The 13995-nt window shown below is 37.4% G+C and overlaps 3 protein-coding genes across 3 annotated transcripts; all 3 read right to left on the reverse strand.

The window, feature by feature from the left end:
- Positions 1-125: 125 nt before the first annotated feature.
- On the reverse strand, positions 126-3430 carry LOC129796619 (peroxisomal membrane protein PEX13). The gene is made up of 5 exons (XM_055838707.1): positions 3314-3430; positions 2764-3154; positions 865-1095; positions 562-788; positions 126-463 (listed from the first exon to the last, which is right to left on the reverse strand). The coding sequence occupies exons 2-5, from the start codon at positions 3111-3113 to the stop codon at positions 219-221; spliced, it is 1053 nt and encodes a 350-aa protein (XP_055694682.1). The 5' UTR covers positions 3114-3154; positions 3314-3430; the 3' UTR covers positions 126-218.
- Positions 3431-3685: 255 nt separating this feature from the next.
- LOC129796607 (PAX-interacting protein 1) lies at positions 3686-10466 on the reverse strand. Its single transcript, XM_055838691.1, has 7 exons — positions 10010-10466; positions 8416-9937; positions 6737-8067; positions 5235-5705; positions 4794-5175; positions 4500-4725; positions 3686-4434 (listed from the first exon to the last, which is right to left on the reverse strand). Exons 1-7 carry the CDS (start codon positions 10067-10069, stop codon positions 3873-3875), a joined length of 4554 nt encoding a protein of 1517 aa, XP_055694666.1. The 5' UTR covers positions 10070-10466; the 3' UTR covers positions 3686-3872.
- Positions 10467-10693: 227 nt separating this feature from the next.
- Positions 10694-13987, reverse strand: LOC129796611 (uncharacterized). The gene is made up of 4 exons (XM_055838697.1): positions 13550-13987; positions 12137-13478; positions 11936-12079; positions 10694-11507 (listed from the first exon to the last, which is right to left on the reverse strand). Exons 1-4 carry the CDS (start codon positions 13575-13577, stop codon positions 10769-10771), a joined length of 2253 nt encoding a protein of 750 aa, XP_055694672.1. The 5' UTR covers positions 13578-13987; the 3' UTR covers positions 10694-10768.
- Between the last annotated feature and the right edge of the window lie 8 nt (positions 13988-13995).

A 13995-nucleotide genomic window follows, 5' to 3' on the forward strand; every position in this document is an offset into this window, starting at 1 on the left:
GTGTGTGAATGAATTGAATAGTGACAGCGTGTGTTCCCAATACATATAGAAATTAAAGTGAAAGTTCTCTAAATGAGCACATTGCGAAAAGAATATTGCTTTCGATGGTAAAAGATCATTTAACGTAATTTTTAAATTACTCCACTGGTACTATATACTTAATCACTCATATACAAACACCCCAAAAAAGATTAAAATTAATTATAGTGTGTGAAGCCTCATTTTTGCAAAGACATTTCTCCTGGGCGCGAAAGATAGTTTATGGGTACCAAACCGGATTCGCATCCATCTAGAGAAGCTAACGCCCAACCGGTATTCATAAGAGAGTGAAGATTTTGAACTTCTTTTGGTGCAACTCGTACTACTTGCCCAGCCCGTATTGTCAGCTCCTCCGGATTTGTGGCATCAAAATCATAGATAACCCTTGTAGGAATGTAATTTGTCCATTGCTGTGGATTTTTACCTGATGACGAATAAAATCAAAAATTTACAAAGTAAAAATGAGCAAATAAAATAAAAGGAAAATAAATGAATTGAGTCAATTACGAAAAAAAATCATACTTTCTTCAATGGACGTTGTTGAAGTTACGCCTAATAGCCTCATTATTAGGTACGGTGCAGACAGAATGAAACCAAGGAATAGTAGGATGGGCCATGGACTTGCTTTTTGACCAATTGATTTTTCTTTCTGGTTAGAATCTCCTATTTGGGCAGCAGCTGTCTCAAATGCCGCCTTAAAACTCAGAGAATTTGGTGGAATCTTCGATATACCAAACGTATATAGAACTCTGCAAAAAAAAAACACAATTATACCTTATAATTTTGTATTTAATTTTTGAAATGTTTAATTTTGTGTATACTAACTTTCTCCATAACCAGGCTAAACCTTGAAAAAGTGTAAAAGTTGAAATAAATTGGGTAAAAAGACTTCGAAGTTTACCCACGTTAGCAGTAACACCAAGTATTGCCCTGAACGAACTATTGATCGCAAAAAATGTGGAATCTAGCATTGATGCAATGTTTCCAAATGCTGCTACAAGATTTTCTATGCTTTGAAGAGCAGGTCTTGATGTTTCTTCGGCCATTTGAATAAATCTGTAATGAAGAGTAACCACAAACTGTTATTAATCCGATGAACAAAAAACTTGCAATTATTTTCATATATCTTTTAGGTCAAAGGTTGGGGCAAGATGTCCTGTATTTAAAAATCATACTGATAAAAAATATCTAAAAATGAGTCTTAACCTCTAGGCCGCCAAGCGGGGTCGTTGAACGACCCCAGCCCTATATTTCGTGCTATAATTTAATAAATATAAAAGATACCATTCCCATCTTTTGGAAATAAGTTCTTTGGTTATCTGAGGAGGTTGTGTAAAAATTTCAGCTCAATCCGTCCACCACAAGAAAAGTTATTAAGGAAAATGTAGAAGAAGGGAATTCAAAAATTGGTGTAACGGCCATGCTGCGGAAAATTTCTCAGAATGAAGTTAGTCACATCATAAATCATATGGTTGAAGGGTTGTGTTTACTTTCTCACTTTACCTTCTCAGTGTCAGAATTATCGCGAATAAGTAACATAAACAACATAAAACATAATTAGAAGCATATAAATGTGCAAAACAATAAAGAATATTCGAGAAATATTGCCATTTATCACGGTGCGGGAAGTGAGGGGAATGTGGGGAAGTAGTGAAAAAAAATAGCAGTTGCGGTCAACTTCGTGGCAAATTTCTCACGAAGAAAGTGTGACAAAGGAGTGAAAAATGTTTTTCCCTAATATCTTCTTCTGCGTGTTTCCGAGTGGCGAATTTGTGATGCAAGGGGCAAGAGGACTATATAAGGAGTCTAAAGGTAGTGACCCGACAGTTCCCGGTTTTATAGTTTATGAGAAAATCGACTTCCTTCTTGGGGTCGTTCAACGACCCCACCTTGGCGCTCTAAGGAAGCTCCAAGGTCTTGGCGGCCAGCAGGTTAAAAATCAAATTTTTAATACCGTAAGATGGGGTGTTCTGGGACACACGGGGTGTTTTAAGATTTATTTTTAATACTAATTTGTAAAAGAAAAATTGATTGGATTTTAAGGGCAACCTTAGCTAAAAATTTCCGGGGAGTCCGAAAATGGCTACAATTTTCACCTCCCTCATCCCTACCCACCAAAAATGCTGTTTTTTATACAAATTCGTTTTTCTTTTTTTCTTCTTGTGAGGGAGATGAAAATTGTAGCCATTTTCGGACTCCCTGGTTTTTAGCTAAGGTTGCCCTAAAAATCCAATCAATTATTCTTTTAAAAATTAGCCTTAAAAATAAATCCTAAAACAACCCATCTCACGGTACTATAATTTCACAAGATATTATTTTATTCCCAGTACCTAAATATTTTTCAGGATATTTTTTATAATAATCTTGTATGTATAGAGGTATTGTGCATGTTCGGTTTAGCATTTTAATAAACTCTTGTTCTTATACAAGTCTACCGAACCCCTAATCACGTGGGAGTGAATTTTTTTTTGAATAGATCTCATTGTGTGATTTTTCTGTAGGTAAAAAAAATGAAAAAAACTATTTTTATGTGGAAGCGCTTTGAAAGAGGAAAGAGCGGAATCCCATACAGGATGTGCAACTCATATTGACCCTCTTTCCCCCATAGCGAATTTCATTACGAGTGATTTTAGCCACAAACATACAGACTTCAGCATACATGAGATAAATAAAGGGAATGTAAAATATCCTATAGTTTCAATAAAGTTATTGTATATTATTTACCTATTTTCAGCGTCCAAATGGTATCCACGATAGCCACTGTATCGTCCATAATTCTCTGCACCAAATCCTCCATAGTTGTTAAAGTTTCCGTACGTTCCGTACCCATTGTAGCCACCATACCCACTATAACCTGTTCCTGCACCATAACCAAAATGATTTTGGTACCCTCCAAAGGGCGAATTGTACGTTTGACGAAATCCTAAACTTGGTTGTTGCAACCGAGGTGGCAGGGGTGGAGGCAATGATGTTGGAATCCGCCCCATATGTGTATTTATCTGTCCAGCTTCAGGTGTCATGATATTTTGAAAGTTCGTCGATCCCTCTTGTGTATGATATCCTTCGGAGTCCATTTTCCCTCAATTTTGAAGCACTTGACACTGAATTCTTGGTTCTGTGTTGAAAAGAAATGTTTAATTTTTCATATTAAATAATGTTATAAAGACAGTATGGAGATGGACACATGATGGAGATATTTTTAGACTTATCAGTAGGCATGCAAAAAAATAAAATGTAGAGATTAAAGTTCATTATAAATTGTGGATAGACTTACTTTACTTGACTGATTATGCCACAATTACTGCTTGCATTACACACTACAAAAGACTTTAACAGGACTTTTACTGCATTACAAAAGAACTCTCGGTTAAACAATAATAATCTTCACTTCACTTTTCCTCATTTTTTTCTGCTTTCCTTAGTAAAAAGAATGAAACATGACTTTGACATTTCGTTACATTGTTTCATTGCAATGTGAAACGTTATATCGTCGTGTCCAAATTATAATAATTTAGGATGGCATGAGAAAATTTCTGTGCGGAAAAGTTAAAAAAAATTTTTTTTCCATGAAAAACTCAGTTTTGGGGCGCCAAAAGTTAGAACATCAAATTCGCAGCAAATATAACGAAAAAGTTATCTGCAAACGTTTGTTCAAGCACTTTTTATTTAATTCAGGACATTCAGGATGTGCAGGGGCATTAAAAATATATTATTTTATAGTAGAATATTATGTACTTCAAATTCACAAAGATAGTTTATTATTTTCTTATGATTATGAAAGAAAAAAAATAGTGAAACCCCATTATATACATACCTACATACACGCAGAATTTTTAATAATACTTGAGAATATGGGGCTCAATATCAATTTTCTGCGTCATAATACTCCGCATAACAAACTCTGTAGTGCAAATAATGCGATTCTGTTTACCAGAACGAGTGAGATCTGATAAAAGATGTAAATCATTTGCACAACTTAGAATTATATAGCTATCTGGAGATTGTGCATTTGCCTCTTGAATTTTAACCACAGATCGTCGGGCTTTATCAACTTTACCGCCACTGACTTCGATCATTTGTGATAGTTCACGTACACTAGGTCGTACACTTGGTGTCATGTAGAATGTTTTCCCGTTAAACAATTGTCCACGATTAGGATTTTTCACAGTCTCGTGGATATTGCAATTGAAGTTCTCCTCGAAGGCGGCATCACGGATGAAATAGGCGTCTAAAGGCAAGAAATGACCCTCTTTGGCACTATCCATGAGCCAATTGGTGGAAACTACGTGACGCACCACACAAATGGCCAGCATTAACTTCTGCGTACGTGTGAGACGTGTCATTACCAAATGAGTCGCTTCTAAAGGATTCTGCACTACAATTCCACCAAGGGTCCTGTGTAAAGAAATTATGTAGAATAAATTTTTAAGTTTGATAATTATGTAGTAGCTACAACTTACGTGACTGCCCTGGTCAATCCATCGAGATTATCGACTTGAGAAAAAAGAACTTTTGGTACATCTTCCCCTTCCGGTGTCTTGGTGCATATAATTTCATCAGGTATGGGCTCCAACAGAGGCAATGTTCGCATCTTTTTTACTATTGGAGCATTTGATGGTTCTGAGAGGCATCTTTTAACTCTTTCATGTGATTCTTGGGTTAGATTAATCGGAGATTTCCATGCCGCTGAAAGAGACAAAGAAATGAAATGATAGGTACGATATATAAATATAAAAACAAAGGAAATTATTTACTCATTAGATGCGGCACAAGACCATACTCAATCCTGAATGGCCCCATAAGATTATATTGCTGGTACTTTGTGATCTCATATTGAGACATTGAGCTGAGATTACCCAAAAGTATATCACTAAGCCATGTGGCATTGACCACGGGAATTGCCCAATCTTTTGCCCGTCGATACTTTGCACCTTCGGGTTTCTTGCATATTAGCACTGTATTTTGTTTGCTAAAATATTGTGTAAATTTTGCTCCAGATTCTTCAACCATATTTTTTATGCGTATTCTTTCATCTCCTTCGAAACCCGAGATGGCAATTATATGCCTTGACGCAGGTTTTTGCATCCCAAAAGTACTTGGAGCGGGTAAATGTAATGCTTGCCATGGTGGTTGGACCTACATAAATTTAAGAGTACCTATTAAAAAAATCATATTGGAAATAGCCGTTTCTTTACCTGTCGACGTATAATGGTGTCATTGAGCCAGTAAGCTGTGACACATCTCTTCGAATCCCTTATTGCTTGCATCACCACACCATGTCTTTGTGTACGACATAAAACATGAGTGACTTTCTGACAGTAGAACAATTCTATCTCTCCCCCGTGCTTTTGAATTAGCTCACGCCAAGATGGTAAATCTGTCTTATTGGTCTCATCGTACTCTACAACAAAGAAGGTGCACCCAAGAAGGAATAAATCTGGCGGTAGCTTAAGGTTGGGATTGTGTCCATAAAATTGAGGGCGTGGTGGAATTGGTACACGACCTGGACTGAAGGGTGCAGTGCCCTTTAGCGGACCAGTAGAAACTGGAGATTGTGGTACAACGATCGGCATCTGACCCTGTGGTAACTGAGCTGTAACAGCAGATCCCACAGTTGAATTGTTCGTTATGTTTCCCAGAGTACGTCGTTGCATAGAGATGATATCCTAATCATAATAATAAGAATAAATATGTTAAAAAAATGCTGATTGATTATAATAGTAGTTGAATATTTAGGTCAGAAAGTCGATGAAAAATCATTTTTATAGTAGGGGAGACCGGGGTAAAAAAAAGTCATTTTCGAATTTTCAAATGCCAATTTCTCCTAAATCATAATTCGGAAAAATCGGAAAAAATTAGGGTGGAAAGCCCTATACACCTACAATTTTTGACAGTAATTTGGAGGATATCCGATCAGTACTTTAGGAGTTAAAAATTAAAATAGATTTTTGGCCCATTTCCCAAACTTTTGCGTATTTGGAAAAACGCGTTTTCCGAACTTTTCCTTCAGCAATTTTCCAATCTGATAATTTTTCTCACTAGCTGGATTAGTGCAGAAACCGTTGCCAAGGTGTATTTTTCACTAACTTTTAATAATTTTTCTGTACAATTATTTGAATCAAAACATACCCCTTGGGGTAGATCGTGTCAACCCATGTAAATCATATGGGAGTTCGAAATTTTTGACATATTTTCTATCCATTTGTTGCAAAATGGCGTGATTGAGAAAATCGCAAAATTCTCTGTTTTAGTGCGTATAAAAATGAAATTCCTTGTCGCGGATCAAAAGGTGAGAAGTTTAGCAATCAACTACTATCAATCACTCAGGTGAAAACTCATTGGAAATGTCGGAAAATTCGACCCACTTTATTTAGCCAACTGGTGACTATATTTACCCGCCGCGTTTAAAAAAAGTCAGAAGCGGAAGGGTTTAGGAAAAGCTCGAAAACTCATATTTCCCGTGGAGATAGAGAAAAATGATCTGAGACAAAGTTGTAGGCCAGGAAATTTCCTATGAAAATGACTTATCAAGGAAATTTTCTTGCCTTTGGGGAATCCTGCAGATAAGGATTTATGCAAATTGACTTTTTTTACCCCGGTCTCCCCTACATGGTATGTACATGTCTATTAGACTGATAAAATTAGGATGGATATTTTTACTTGACTAGTAACATACAATTACATATTAACTTATTACCTGAGGAGTTCTAGGAGTACCAGACAAGCTAAGAGCAGCATTGTGTTGAGCTGTCATCATACGAAGCGTTCCCGCGGCAGACGGTTCAGATTCTGGCACACCAGCTCCTCCTAGAGCCCCATTGTTGGCTCCACTTAATCGACTATTGAGCATGTTAGCCAATGCGGTTTTAGTTTTATTAATCATTTGCCCTGCTGCAGTAGGGTTCTCTGGATGGGATGGCTGCTGCGAAACTCCCTGAATCGCAGATGTCTGCAGCACAGCAGCAGTTCCTTCTGGTGTGCTTGGTGTCATTTCTGTAGGGGTTGTTGGAAAACCACTACGGGGTACAGCTGTTTGTCCAGTTGCTCCTTGGTTACCTCCAGCAGCTGGCGTTATTACCTTTGTCTGTCCTTGTGATCCAGTTTGCTGCATCTGTAGCATAACGCGCTGATAGTGCGGTGGTGGTGCAGTTCCAGCATCTACGGGGTGAAAATGCCCACCTGAAGATTGTGCCTGTTGACTTGGAGTCTGTGGTGTCTGCTGCTGTATTACTGCAGCTGGTGACTGTTGCGAAATAGGTGACAATCCTGGAGCAGTTGCCTGTCGTAGAAGTAACGGACGATTTTGACGTAACCACTGTACTTGTTTTTGTGGTGATAATCCACCTGGCATTTGACTCTGAATCAAAATATGCTGGTGGCCCCCTGTTGGTAGCTGAGCTGTTACAATTCCTTGTGGAGCTGTTCCCGGTCGTACACCAGCAGGAAACACCTGTTGTCGAAGCATAATTCCTCGTTGTTTGCTCTGTTGCAATTTCGCTATATACTCCGCACGGCGGACGGGATCTAATGTTTGCAAATGAGCATGTGTTTGGGCATCCAAGTGTATGAGCTGTCGCTGTGGTCCAGGAGCACCACCTTGCCAATGAGGTCGAGTAGCTCTTACATATGGTCCTTGTGGTGTAGCCCATTGCTGTTGACCCGTCTGCAGACCTGCTTGTTGCTGTTGCCCTGCCATTGTTACCATCCTCTGTTGCTGCTGACTCTGTCCCGTAATAGCAGACTGGGCACTCTGTACAATTTGATGTACTACTTGCTGCGTAGGTTGACCCTGTTGTGATAGCAATGTATTTTGATTCGATGAATTTTGCTGCACAATTTGCCCTCCGGACATGTTAAGTTGAGGCTTTTGCTGCATCTGAAATGTCATCTGTTGCTGTTGTTGATTCTGCATTGTATGTAAGTATTGGATATTTTGGGGGTGATGGCCTATAATCTGCGATTGCCCTTGAGATGTAGACTGAATCGGCTGTTGGGGAGTTGCTTGAGATGTATTTTGCTGGGGTCCACCTAAAAAAAAAGACAATTTCTTTATTTATTTATATTATATTATTAAAATTATTATTATTTCTCATGTCTCTCATTTATAAGAAATTAGACATATGTATGTATTTGCATAATATTTAGTATGAAGGTTGTTGGGGACATTGTTAAGCCGCTTTTTTCAAATAGGGGATTTTCTAAACGTAGGTTGTATTTTGAAGGAGTTCAAATAATATTCCACAAAAAAGGGAAAACTTATTTAAAACAAAAACTCCATCTTATAAGTTAAGGTTTACAGATTTTCGCAAAGTTTAAAGAAGGTGAATAAAGTGACAATTTATCTCATAAAATTATATATGTAGTCACAATACTTACCTCCAGTCAATTGCTGTGGGATCTGTTGTTGCTGTTGCATTTGCTGATGGGGTGGTTTCAGGGAAGATTGATTAATAATCACTATGCTCTGTGGTTGCTGCTGGGAATGTATCGATTGCGATTGCTGTTGGAGCCCTTGTTGAGTCTGATTTATCTGTTGTCCCAAGATTATATGTTTGTTTTGCACTTGCTGCCCCAGATTCCCAGTGCTTTGGAGTTGATTCGAAAAGATTTGTTGCTGCTGTCCCTGTGAATTTTGTTGGATGTGAATCATTGCACCTGATTTCAGTTTTTGTGCTTGCTGCGGTGTTGTCTGAATGAACTGAACTTGCTGCTGTTGCGTTTTTGTTTGAGCATTGAGAACATGCTGTTGGAGTATCTGTTGAGATGTTGGAGTTGCGATAATATGGGTTTGCTGGGAGATTATTTGATGCTGAAGATTAGTTCCTGATGGATTTTGTTGCTGAATTAGTTGCTGACGGATGATTGGTTGATTAGCTTCAGCTTGTAGACCCTGCGTCATTTGATGTTCAACATCACCTTGCTTAACATTTATTTGTTGTTTTATACCACTTATCATCTGACCCGTCTGTTGAGATGTTTGCTGTTGAAATACACTCTGATTTGACGGATTTTGTTGGATAGAATTTGTCTGGCGTATCTGAAGTTGAAATTGTTGTTGCTGTATCATATTTTTATTCTGTAGCTGTTGCTGCATTGCAGCTCTTGGGCTACTTGTTGGTTGCTGCAAAATGAGTGTATTGCGAATCTGAGCCATTTGATTGGGTATTATTCCTTGGGATGGATTCACTGACTGCCCCTGTGCAACTGTTTGACTTGGTTTTGTTGTTGTGACTGTTATTGCAAGGCTCTGTGAAAGTCCAGAAGTTGCAGTAGAGCTCACAGGAACAATTTCACCAGTAGATTTCGGAACTGGTAGTTCCGTTTTGGCAATGCCTTCTTCAAAGTCAAATCCAATGATGTTTGCAAGTGTTTGTTGAGCAACTTCATTTGCCTTTGGATTCTCCATATTTATAATCAAGTTAGGATGAAAGTCTAGCGGTTCTGCGTGGGTTTTCGTCTGTAGACACTTTGTCACCCAATCAGGTGTTACAATTACAACTTTTTCACCGAGACTCAGAGCCTTGACATACGGATTTCCCGATGCTGAGCCACATACTAAGTGGGTAGTTTTATTAGTGAAATTCTTTTCAACTTGGGCCCCGTGGAACGTGAGTGTTGCATAGAGGGTTTTTCGATCTTTTACACTAACATCACTCAAGGCAAATATACAACCAGAGAAAAGTTTATTTCCAAGGGGTTCATATGCTTTCGTAGTAGCCAAGCGCCCTAACTTAATAGACGCATGAACCCATTCTTCCGTCACAGATGGCAATTCGTATAGGTCTGACGCCTGTGATATTTCGTTTTCGTCGAAATTCAATCCACATATTACATGAGTTATGTAGTCCACCATAAATTTAGAACAGGATGCACCACCATTGTTCAGAAGTTCCTTCACCTGCGAAGAAGAAAACTTGTCATCTAATTGGAAAAATGAGGACTACGACCAAATTGAATAAACAAACGTCACCTTGGGGTCCAACTTTCCGGTCACGTAGTATTTTACTTCCTTAAACAGATTTTCTGTCATTTTTTTCACACAATTCAATTAGAAAACATCATGAGCAGACATTTAAACGTGTCTACCAGACAGTAGCAAAATGCAAAATGGATTTTTTACCAATTTTTCTTTGTAGCAAACACTTCTTTTGTCTAAAAAGAGACTAACACTAAATTGAGGTTATGTTATATGCACTTGGGTGACAGGCCCCTCATTTTGATCCGAAAATGTCGTTTAAAATGTTTAATTATGGTGGTTCGGAAATCACTTGTATGGTTTTAACGAGATTGAAATAAAACTTTTCTAATGGTTTTGATCAAATTAGAATTAAATATTTTAGTTAAAAAAAATAATGTAGCCACCGTTATAGGAGGTTACATTAATTCCATCTAAATGAAACATTGATTTTTTTTCAATATTAGGATATACAGTGCAGGTCCACATTTAAGAATGATGGGATGTAGATCTCTTTCCTGTACGTAAAAATTGAGGATCTTTATGTCTTATTATTAGTATAGGTTACTTATATATTAAAGATCCTGAAAACTTCAATAGAGCTTAATAAATTTAGGATTTTTAAAAATGCAAAGTTTATAAATTGGAACTTATTATTATTACTGTAGAAATAAATATGAGAAAAAATAAAGAATGAAATATGGTTTTCCGAGGGAATTTTACTTTGATACGTAGATATTTATCATACAAAGAAAATATGTTGGTCCAGGACATTCAATCGGTCAACCGACTATCAATTTCCGCTTTATCACATTGGACAACAAGGCTGAACTGCGTAAGATTTTGTACTTCAGCTTCTTTATCTTCTTCTGGTGTACGCTGCTGCATCTTTAGGGGAAAGAATACTGTTATCGTACTCTGGCGCATCTCTCGCCATGGCTCAATCTTCTTAGAGAGCCATTTTTCTGGGATTTTTTCTCTTTCTCGCATTCCCTCAGCATTGACGGTGGGTATCACACACCGTGGCCTCAAAAAGCGCACGAATCGCCGCAATTCAGTATAGCTGGAGTGCTCGCTGTAAGTCACTCCAACTATTGAAATATTGCCCTGATGACGTGGTCTAGAATTCACTTCCCATCCACTAGGACGTATCGCTAGGACGTGGGTAAATTCATTCTCAAATTGTGACATGTAATGCACGACATAGTCATAACTCAGTTTGCCCAGAGGTAGAACATGGATTTGAGCGTTACATGGATCAGCAGAGAGGACCTCTAAAAGGCGCGGATTTTCCATGCACTCCACTGCTTGGCGTCTCTTTCCCTCCAGCCACACTCGGAATCCGAACCTTGTTGCCAATGTGTGCCATACTCTCTCCTTGCCTACAATATATGTCCCAACGATGATAAGACACTTCTGTCCTATGTTCTTCGTGAGAAATTTTTCTGTCTCCTCTATAGCCATATCAATACTTTCATCCTGACTGGGCAAGATTGTTTGTGATGATAAATATCTGCATAAAAAATTTAAAATTAATCATTTTATACCAAAATTTTGCTTCAAAGGATTAAAAAAAAAAGATTGAAAAAAAGCTTTAAAAATCATTCGTTATAATCATGAGTTCCAGTAGTAGGTATATAAATTATATTATGCATATTATGCAAGTAAAAAAAAACAACCCGAGCCCCCGAACCATGGTGATATTAGTCGGAAGGGAGGGATGGAGAGTTGAATAATACAGCACCCCGAAATATTTTTAAAATAAAAAAAAACCTTTATCTGAACCTTCAGTAGGTAGAAGGTATGAAAAAATCAATTTTTATATGGGGGCGCTTTTGATCCGTATTCTGATCATGATCGATAAAGTCGATTTTATGGTAATTTTTGGAAGGGTTGTATCCAAAACAAAATTTAATAATAATTAAAATTCTTTTAACTTACGTTGTATCGAGGTAGATAATGTCAATGTAATTGTTCCACAGAATTGGAAGCATTTCCATCAAGTATGTTGCCCGAAAATCTCCTGTGTGGAGAATATTCTCACCATTTGGTAACTTGAAGACAAACATGGCAGCACCTGGGCAGCTGTGAATAGAAAAATTCATGAAAAACTTCTTGAATAAAATGAAGAAAAAAACTCACTGATTTGCATCCAGAGCAATAACTTCTACGCCATTAATGATTACAGGAATGTTGTACTTCATCTCATTTAGATATTGTGGCTTGACTTTTATGAAGGATTTAACCAAATTAGCAGTCACTGTGGTTAAATAAACAGGCTTATTAAAGGTCTTTCTCAATCCGCAGTAGTGATCTGCGTGAAAATGAGTAAGGAAGTGGTGTGTTACATGCTGAATATTTCCATATCGAAATGCATCTACGGCAAAAGTTGTTCCTTTGATAATTTTAAATGGTGGACAAACAACTTTTCTTCCTCTTTGAACTTTGAACTCTTGTTTGACTTCCTCTGAATTTTCTTCCTTTGCCTCTGTAGAATTCGCTTCGTTTCCCAGGATATTAATTTCACTGTAAGTGTCTTTTTTATCTTTATCTTGATCACAGGGATTCACTTCAAGATCAACTCCTTCTTCCTTAATAACTTTCTCGAAAATTTCCAACATGTGGACCTCGTCATCGATGGTACACCCTTTCTTAGGCTGCAATATCAATTTGTCCTTATTGAGGGAATAATCAAAAATCATATCACCCGTCTGACCCTCATTGGTTTCTTCCAGAAGTTTAGATAGGAAATTATTCACATTGAGTTCCCCAGCAATCAAAACAGGAAAGAGGGATTCTCTAAAAGTGTCATAGTATGACCGAAAAGTAGAACCTCTATAGACAGTAAAGTAATTGTGGATCCTTTTTTGCTGGTCTGTAAGATGACTCTTTCCCAGCATTTTCACGTTAGTAGTCCTGCCCAATTTGCGTCTTATAAAAATATTCGTTACGGGATTCCTCATTCTTGTCGATGTAAACTGTCGAAGGGGCATCATTTCATTTTTCCGCTCCTTTTTCCCCTGTTTTTGTTGTCTTATGTTTTGTAATATTAGACCACTAACATCTTCAGGTGCACAATTTTGGGGTACATCAAAATTCTTATGAATAGCCTGAGTCCATTCTTCTTTCGAAAGAGGATTGAAATAATCTTCCATTCGATAGCATTTTGAAGCTATATTATTAATTTTTTGTTGCTTCCGGGAATGCTTTTGCATGTAATTCGAAGAAATTTTCTGTCTTGATTCTTCATCAACTTTTTCTAGCTTCATTGCTATTGATCTTTTCCGCCTACGTCGCTTTACACTTAAAGGAATTTCCTGCTTCACAAGTTCGTCCTCACTGTCTGATGATAATATAATTACAGCGTCATGTTGTTCAGAATTTTTTTCAGGACGATTTTCTTCCTCTTCTTCATATTGTGGTCTTGGAACATCTTGAAGGGTAGAAAGTGCCTTCACGCGGATTCCTTTTCTGGGAGTTGAATCTAAAGTTCAGAATTAAATATCACGAGAATTGTAAACATTGTAAAATTAAAAATATATTTTAAAATTTTACCTTTTTCCAGGTTCTGCTTTTTGTTCATCACTTTTCGTCCTTTTGATAGATTCTTTTGTATTAATTTAACTTGGTGATAACACAGTTTGGTTCTTATAAAACTTAATAATAATCAATTTGTTGGGATTGTGAAATCAGCATTTGATTGAGGTTAATTTTATGTATTGGAGGTTAGGTGTTATTATTTCTGGAAATCTTTTCGTGCACTTCCAGAAAACTGGAACAGAATTTTAGAAGAAAACGAAAGGGATCGATTTCATCTGTGCCTTTGATCTCACCGGTTTCTCGGTCTCTTTCACACGATTTTTCGTAATTTTCAGGTGTTCACAACCAATTAGCCGCGGAGAAAATAAACATGAATTAATATTCTTCTTCTTTTTTTTATGTGCAGTGCGTAACGTCATTTCGACATCCACACAATAAACATAGTCAATTAATAAACTAAG

This window comes from Lutzomyia longipalpis, chromosome 4 (assembly GCF_024334085.1).
Source record: "Lutzomyia longipalpis isolate SR_M1_2022 chromosome 4, ASM2433408v1".
NCBI lineage: Eukaryota > Metazoa > Arthropoda > Insecta > Diptera > Psychodidae > Lutzomyia > Lutzomyia longipalpis.

Excerpts from the sequence above, each read along its gene's own strand:
- LOC129796619 (XM_055838707.1), bottom strand. The coding sequence starts at position 3,113 with ATGGACTCCGAAGGATATCATACACAAGAGGGATCGACGAACTTTCAA. Across the intron at positions 1,096-2,763 it reads CATTTGGACGCTGAAAATAG|ATTTATTCAAATGGCCGAAG; the intron begins GTAAATAATATA and ends TCTTCATTACAG. Across the intron at positions 789-864 it reads TTAGCCTGGTTATGGAGAAA|AGTTCTATATACGTTTGGTA; the intron begins GTTAGTATACAC and ends TTTTTTTTGCAG.
- LOC129796607 (XM_055838691.1), bottom strand. The coding sequence starts at position 10,069 with ATGACAGAAAATCTGTTTAAGGAAGTAAAATACTACGTGACCGGAAAG. Across the intron at positions 8,068-8,415 it reads CCCACAGCAATTGACTGGAG|GTGGACCCCAGCAAAATACA; the intron begins GTAAGTATTGTG and ends CTTTTTTTTTAG. Across the intron at positions 4,435-4,499 it reads GGATTGACCAGGGCAGTCAC|GACCCTTGGTGGAATTGTAG; the intron begins GTAAGTTGTAGC and ends TTCTTTACACAG.
- LOC129796611 (XM_055838697.1), bottom strand. The coding sequence starts at position 13,577 with ATGAACAAAAAGCAGAACCTGGAAAAAG. Across the intron at positions 13,479-13,549 it reads AAAGCAGAACCTGGAAAAAG|ATTCAACTCCCAGAAAAGGA; the intron begins GTAAAATTTTAA and ends TCTGAACTTTAG. Across the intron at positions 11,508-11,935 it reads ATTATCTACCTCGATACAAC|ATATTTATCATCACAAACAA; the intron begins GTAAGTTAAAAG and ends TTTTTTATGCAG.